This window comes from Rattus norvegicus, chromosome 12, assembly GCF_021556685.1.
Source record: "Rattus norvegicus strain SHRSP/BbbUtx chromosome 12, alternate assembly SHRSP_T2T, whole genome shotgun sequence".
NCBI classification, from domain to species: Eukaryota; Metazoa; Chordata; class Mammalia; order Rodentia; family Muridae; genus Rattus; species Rattus norvegicus.
In genome coordinates, this window is record NC_141545.1 from 10,429,281 (window position 1) to 10,437,349 (window position 8,069).

General features: G+C 42.0%; 1 protein-coding gene across 1 annotated transcript in view; it reads left to right on the forward strand.

Annotated features, from left to right (window-relative positions):
- The window catches only part of LOC120095871 (zinc finger protein 431-like), a 44,685-nt gene that overhangs the window by 12,017 nt on the left and 24,599 nt on the right, over positions 1 to 8,069 (forward strand). The window contains exons 3-4 of the mRNA XM_087579483.1: positions 5,953 to 6,079; positions 6,282 to 6,342. Of these exons, the coding sequence (XP_087435609.1) occupies positions 5,953 to 6,079; positions 6,282 to 6,342 (188 nt within the window). The remainder of the gene's footprint in view (positions 1 to 5,952; positions 6,080 to 6,281; positions 6,343 to 8,069) is intronic.

Consider the following 8,069-nt stretch of genomic DNA (forward strand, 5'->3'; position numbering starts at 1 on the left):
TATTCATTCCTTCTATTCTATCTTTAATGTCCAAGATTCTACCATCTCTATTCTCTGGGTGAATTTTGCCTCTGCAGTCCTAAAATTTTCATTTCCAGGATTTCCTCGGTGTGTGCTTTCTTTATTGCTTCTATTCCCGTTTTTTGGTCTTGAACTATTTTATGTGTTTCCTTCAAGTGTCATTGTTTGTGTTTTCCTTTATTTCTTTAATGAATTTATGTATTTCCTCTTTAGGGATCCTATCATTTTTATATAGTTGGTTTTAAGGTTTTTTTCTTGTGCTTTCAGCCATGTGGGCACATTCAGGACTTGCCGTGGTATGATAACATGGCTCTGTTGGTGAAATATTTCCCTGGCTTTTATTGATTATATTCCTATTCTGGTGTCTAGACATCTGAGATTGGGGTGATTATAGGTCTTGGTGCTAATTTCTGTGTTTGTCTTGTTTGGGTGGGAGTATTCCCCCCCTGGGTTTCTTTCTGTTTGCTCTCTGAATTTTCTGAAAGGCGGTTTGCTGAGTATTACCTCTTTTACTGACCTAATTGGTGGATGTGTGCCAAGGGGAATGCTTACTAGTGTTGGGGGCTGGGGAATAGGAGCCATGGAGAGATAATCTTAGCAATCTACTCGAGGTTTAGACACAGGAGAGGGGAAGCTGCCTCTGGTGTTCTGTTCCAGCACTTGCAGCAACTGTGAAAATTTGGTCTGGAGTAACAGATAGTCTGGTCGATCTCTGGACAGCCTGCCTACCTGGTCTTCTGGCAGGATTGTCAGATGGTTAAAACTTTCTCATATATTTTTGTCTCTGTGGCCTAATTAGCTTTAGTTTCTCAACATTTCAGAGCCTACAGTCATGTGAGGGAGCCCCCCTCAGTTGAAGGTGTGCCCCCATCAGAATGTCTTGTTGCTGCGTCTGAGAGATTATGTTGGTTGATGATTGATGCGGAAAGAATCTTCTACTGAAGGTGGCAATGTCTGTAAGCAGGTGTGCCTGGGTTGGATGGGAAAGTTGCCTGAGCGTGAGACAGTGAGCACACCAGAGAGCAAGCCAGGAAGCAGTTTTTGCCCATTTTTCTAGCATGAGTTTCAATTCTAGGCTCAAAAGTGATGGACTGTGATCTGACAGAACCATCCAAAAAAAAAACAAAAAAACAAAAAAAATGTTTATCAGCTGTGATGTTTTTGCTTAGAGGATTCCGTCACAGCAGCACAGTAACAAGTTAGAACCACAATGACAAAATAATATGTAAAAAGGGATTTTGCTGCCGGAGAGAAACTTGAAGTGTTCTCTTTTGGAAGAGTGTCAAAGATGTTAGAAATTAAGGTGACCAATGACATGAAAGGCTGTACACAGAGCTTAATCAGCTGTTCATGTAGGACCTGGAAGATCAGAGATTTAAGAGTAATGTAGGCAAAAGTCAAGGCCATGGGATTTCAGTGAAAAAATAGACTCCATGAGAAATTTACCATGAGGTCATTTGTGTGATACTTTGGCCCCAGATCTTTCTTAATCTGCCCATACCCTGAGAAAATGAGTAAGGCAGACGTGAAGAAAATAACGGACTGATTTCATAGACAAAATATTGAATCTGTGAGATGGTTATTGCTAATGACTCAGGACTGTGGTGAAAACACCATGTGGGACAGAAATAATGTAGTTTCTGTTTTGTAATTAAAAGCAGCATTAGGTAGTTTCAGGTGGCAGTCAAGTGCTGAAACAGAAGCAGGGTGTTCAAGGAGATTATCACCATTAAAGAGATGGCCCAAGTGTGTGCCCTTATGGTAATGCTGCTAAGCATTTAATAAGTGGAAGAAGTAGGCAGAGTTATTCCTAGTCCCAGGAGAGAACTTCATATAAAATCTGCTGCAACTGTGCGTCCAGTGCGGCTCGGGGTCTGTCTCAATGTAGACGTCACGTTGACAGGAACACCCATCTTGTGCTGGCTCTGGAAGCTCAAAGGTGAGGAATTCTTCCTCTGTGGTTTGGGTTCAGCACACTCACTTCATCCCTGTCTCACAGCGTCGGAGCTCCAGTGAAGAGATTCTAAACATTCCTTGGATGAAGCTGTCAGGATGAATCCTTGGTTACCTTTTGAGACCACAGGCTGTTGAGATACCCAGGCTTCAAGGCATCTGCATGGAGAGCAGCATATAGGAGATGGAAATGAGCAAACTGAGATGTATGAGAAGTCGCAGGGATAGGGACAGCTGATCAACTTGAAACTGAAGCCCCAAGTGTCTGAGACAGAGCTACAGGATCTGGTGTTGCCCTGCTGGGTTTGTTGCCATGGTTCAATCTTCCTTCTCGGTATCCACATTCCTTTTTCATTGTAATGAGAAGGGGTATTCTGTGCCTTTGATTCTATAAGGTGTGGTGATTAAGAGATTGCTTTGAGTGTCAGAAGGAACTTTGGACATTTGAACAGTGTAGGAGTTGTTGCAGAGAATGAGGATCATTGAAGTTAGAATAAATTTATGTTCATCACAGGATGACCACGAGCCAATAGTGACCAGACTTCAACTGCAATAAATTGAATCAAAAAGCTCTCAGATAGTATGATGTCTTTGAGCACTTGTCTCTCTCTTTTGTAATTTTCGGGGGGAGATTAAGGAAGCTTTTGTAGTAGGAGCCATTCTAGATTCCTTATTGGGGGTGAGATTCGAGTGTCTATAAAGTCAACCCATTTCCTGTTTTTTATGTCTACTCTGTGGTGGATGAACCTGATCAGCCACATTCCTCTCAGGCTGGTATGCCCTCACTATTATAGACTATTACTTCAAATCAGCTAAGTTCTATCAGAAGCACTTACTATTCAACAATAAGTTATTTGCTAGCCAGATGTTTTCATATTGTCAATTTTGTTGTTTTTGTTTTTGAAGATAAAGTTTCTCTGTGTAACCTTCCCTGTTCTCAAAGTAGAAAGAAGCCCATGCAGACTTTGAACTTAGAGATCCACCCGACTCCTGGCTCTAGAGTTCTGGAGGCCAACACGCCTGACTTTTTATATATATATATATTATTGGCTGGTGGGCCTAGAGTGTTGGTTCTTGTACAAGTCAAGCATATGCTATTGTGACGACCTTCCTCCACATCTTCAATTTTTAAGTTTGACGGAGAGTATGTTCTGTTTTTCAGGACAGCATGCATTCATGATGTTAACAGTACCTGAGCCTTCTAAGTCATAGGATTGGAGATGTGTGACATTATTCCTACCTTTCATGTTTGTTTTGAATTTTTTTATTAGTTATTTTATTTACATTTCAAATGTTATCCCCCTGCCCATTTTCCCGTCCACAACCCCCCTATCTCCTCCTCCCTCCCCTCCCTGCCTCTTTGAGGGTGCTTCCTCACCTGCACACCCACTCCTGCCTCAGCGACCTAGCGTTCCCCTATCCTGGATCATCAAGCCTCCACAGGACCAAGGGGTTCCCCTCCCACTGATGCCAGATAAGGCATTCTTCTGCTACATATTCAGCTGGAGCCATGGGTACTCCCTCTTTGGTTGGTGGTTTAGTCCCTGGGTACATGGTGAGGGGGGTCTGGTTGGTTGATATTGCTCTATGAGGTTGCAAACCCTTTTAGCTCCTATAGCCCTTGCCCTAACTTACCCGTTGGGGTCCCTGCACTCAGTGCAATCGTTGACTGTGTATATCTGCATCTGTATTGGTCCAGCTCTGTCAGAGCCTTTCTGGGGACAGTTATACCAGGCTCCTGTCAGTAAGCACTTCTTGGCATCAGCAGTAGTGACTGGGTTTGGTATCAGCAGATGGGATGGATTCCTAGGTGGGGCAGTCTCTGGATGGCCTTTCCTTTAGTGTCTCTGCATTTCCTTTGAACAGAAGGAATTCTGGATTCATATTTTTGAGGTGAGTGGGTGGCTCCATCCCTCAACTGGGGGCCGTGCCTATCCACTGGATGTGATTTCTACAGGTTCTCGCTCCCCTTTGTTGGGTATTTTGGCTAATGTCCTCCCTGTTGGGTCCTGGGAACCTCTTGGGTCCCTGGCATCTGGGACTTGCTAGTGGCTACCCCCAGTTCCTCCTCCCCCACTACAACACACCTACTTTCAAATTCCTGAGCCTCTCTATGTCTCCCCCATCTCCTCCCATATCTGAATTGGCCCCCTTTTCCCTCCCCCTCCTCACTCCTCCTCAGGTACCTTTCTCTACTTCCTGAGATTATTCTCTTCCCCCTACTGGGTAGGGTTGTAGCCTCCACAGTTTAGAATGATCTTTCTTCTTGAGTTTCTGTTGCGGTAAAAATTAAAAAGGAGCACGTCCGGTTCCCACGCATCACCACTCCACACTGGACCCCTGGCGTTAGTTCGGGCACTGTAGGGCCATACAGAACTAACATCAATTTATCTCAGCTGCAGCTGGTTCCAGTATGATGCCACGCCACGTTAGCCTAGCTGTCTTCTAGCCCCAGCGGTCTCTCCATTCCCATTGCTAGTCACCCTGACCAGCCCTGACCAGCCAGGAACTCTGGTCCCAGCTACCTGGTAACACCAAGACTCAACAAACTGTAACCTAACAACCAGATTTATGTGTTGAATTCTCAATCTACGATACATCCACGGAGTAAATTCACTGCCAATTAATAAAGATAGAAACTGCCCACCTAGACAGGAGAAAATTGACCAAACAAGAGAGACCACCTGGATCTGAATCATCTTCTTCCATCATCTCCATCTTGATTCCTCTCCTGCACCTGCTCCTCCTCCTCCCTCCTTCCTAGACTTTAACCTGCCTATCCTTATCCTGGACCTGCCTTGCTGCATAATGACATCATCCTGTAAGTTTCATATGATCTGTGAGTTGTATCGTGGGTATTCCGAGATTCTTTTTGGCTAATATCCACTTATCGGTGAGTAAATACCATGTGTGTTCTTTTGTGATTGGGTGACCTCACTCAGAATATTTTCAGGTTTCATCCATTTGCCTGCGAATTTCATGAAATCATTGTTTTTAATAACTAGTACTCTAGTATGTAAATATACTACATATATACTACATTTTCTCTGTCCATTCCTCTGTTGAGGGACATCTGGTGAATATTAGTATCTTGCCTGTGTGTATGAATATGCACGTGATGTGTGCCTGTTCCTCATAGTAGTCAGAACATGACCTCAGAATTCCTGAAGTTGGAATAGTAGATAGTTATTAGTCACCTTGTAAATACAGTTGATTCCAATTATTTGCAAGACTAGCAAGAGCAACTTATTTTACTGGTAAGCCATCCCTCCTCCCTATGTTGCTTATTTATGATTAACATTTATATTTCTAATGTTTTATCCATGTATTCGTAACTGTAAGCATGTATTTCCTATTAGTAAGCTCTTACTAATATTACAGTTTAAACAGGGGCACTTAAAGTTTCAGGAAGATGAATACAGAACTGTATTCAATTTTATATCTTTGCAGGAACTTCAGTAAAGACCTCTGAGTTCTTTCTATTTTGTTTGTTTAATTGATTCTTGCAGGGGAATCAAGGTCTTAATATATACCTCTGCATGCCCTGTCTCCCATTACATGGACTAGCCTGGCATCCACCTCAGTGAGATAGGTTTGTCTCTGGCTCCTGATTGCTGGGATTAAAGGCGTGAGCAAGTACACCCATCTTACCCATCCTTTCTGTTGTCAGTAATCATTCAAATCGTGTCTCTGATATGTACTCCCTACTGTTGATCTGTTTGCTCCTCCCCCCCCCCCCCCCGTTAGTAGTTGTTTCTCTTGCAAGAGTATATCTTATTCAAAGGGCAGAGAAATGACAAGGGTCACTATCCTCTTCAGTTCTCTTCAAAAATTGCTTGGTAATTCCATTATAACATCCGTATTATGGAATAGACGTTGGAAGTACCAGAATTATAAGAATGTATTGTCAATGTAGTATACATTGAGAGTGCTGCCAGTAACAGTCTTTATGTTGTACACATGTTTGAGATATTTTAGGATGCAATGACCTTTAACGATGTGCATGTGGACTTCACTTCCGAAGAGTGGGCTTTGTTGGATCGTTCCCAGAAAGGTCTTTACAAAGATGTGATGCTGGAGACCTACTGGAACCTCACTGCTATAGGTATGACAGTAAATGTTCCTTTACTTTTAAAAATAAGGGGCAACTCTTTTTGTTATTGATCCTTTATTGTCATTTCAATTGCGAATGAGAAAGAATACCGTAAATTAATCAGGCTTGGCTCTAAGGTTTAATGAAGATAATAACTTCAATTTTACCTAATTTCCAATTATAGAGCATACGTTTTTCTGATACTGTATTTTAGGTTACAGTTTGGAAGACCATAATATTGAAGAACATTTTCAAAGTTCTAGAAGACATGGAAGGTAATTTTTATGTACAAGCTAATACAATTGTGCCTTTGAAGAAATTTTTACTGTGTCATAGAAGAGTTTTAAAAAGCAACATTTTAAAAAGCACTGTTTGAAGTATATTTGTGATTATTAAATTCTCACAAAACCATGTGTATTAGTCAGGGTTTTACTGCTATGAACAGATACCATGACCAAGGCAAATCTTATAAAAACAACATTTAATTGGGGCTGGCCTACGGGTTCAGAGGTTCAGTCCAGTATCATCAAGGCAGGAGCATGGCAGCATCCAGGCAGGCATGGTGCAGGAGGAGCCGAGTTCTACATCTTTATCTGAAGGCTGCTAGTAGAAGACTGACTTCCAGGCGACTTGGATATGGGTCTTAAAGCCCACGCCACAGTGATACACCTACTCAAACAAGACCACACCTCCAAATAATGCCACTCCCTAGGCCAAGCATATTTGAACCATGACATCATGTATCCCAATGTCAAGTATCTGATTTGTGTTTGCACATCATTCCTCTAAGAAAGAATTCAAGGAAACAATGCCTTAGCAGACGTCACTATTGGAATCATAGCTGTATTAGATCTATGCTACAAAACAGCCAATTTGTTTGGTCTTGTAATACTCAGATATTGTAAAAGTTATACACATAAGTATATCACCAAAACCTTCTAATAAACAAATCATCCATTTTAATTAAAGCTAGTCTTACTCCTATCCCTGTAGTAATGTTGCTAAGTTTGTGAGAGGGGCAGTTTATGAGAGTCAGGAACGTTGTTGTGGACAAAACCTAATCCCTATACTACATGTCTATGAGAAACAAAAAGTCCTCAACACTGTGTGAATGCAATGTGGGAACCTTTCATTTGTTATTCTTTCAATAGATGTATCATGTGTCACAATGAATACAGGCCATGTAGACATGGAGATATTGAAAGAAGCAATGCACTTCTTTCTCCAAAAGTAATTTTTAGAAGATATGTAGTCATGTAAGGGTCTGTGATTGACCGAAGAACAATATCCCCTACTCAAATAGTCTGCAAAGGCCAGTGTTGATTCTGCAAAAATCCAGCATTCATCGTCTACCATTCGTCAGGATGGAAGACAGACATGTGAGCGTCACAGGCTTAATGTAAAGCCAATTTGAGGAATTGCAGGGAAGCCTCGGTGTCCTTTATCCTGTAGTTTATCCTGGTTGTCTGCATTTTCAGGGGTTTACATGTCTCTGGGAATGGCTAAGGCCCCAGGGAGTTTCCACAGGCAGCCAGGTGATGAGGCAGCTCGTGATTGTCTGCCCATGGACAGTCTGGATTTTCTAGTAACTGACTTGCCCACACTTTCCAGTTTAAGGAACAGAAACTTAGGCCTTGTCTGGCAACCTGTTGGTTTGGGGCCTGTCATGAAGTTTGCCTGACTTAGTCTTTTCTGTAGTCCCCACCGAGTAAATTTTCTGAATGTGATCTAAGTCTATAATTTATTAGTTTTCCAAGTTCATTGGGAATACAACCCCAAACGCACACTGCAGAAGATCCCTATGAGTCCTGGGAATGTGGAAATTCTTCTGTTTGTCCTGGTTCACGTTACAAATGTAGTTATGACTCACACTACAGGAAAATTTATGAATGCAATCAGCGTGGTAAGGTTCTGCGTTCTTACAGTTCTCTTCTAATATGTGAAAACCATCAAAGAAAAAGGGAAAGGAGGAAAAGGAGTGTATAAATGTAAATCATGCAGT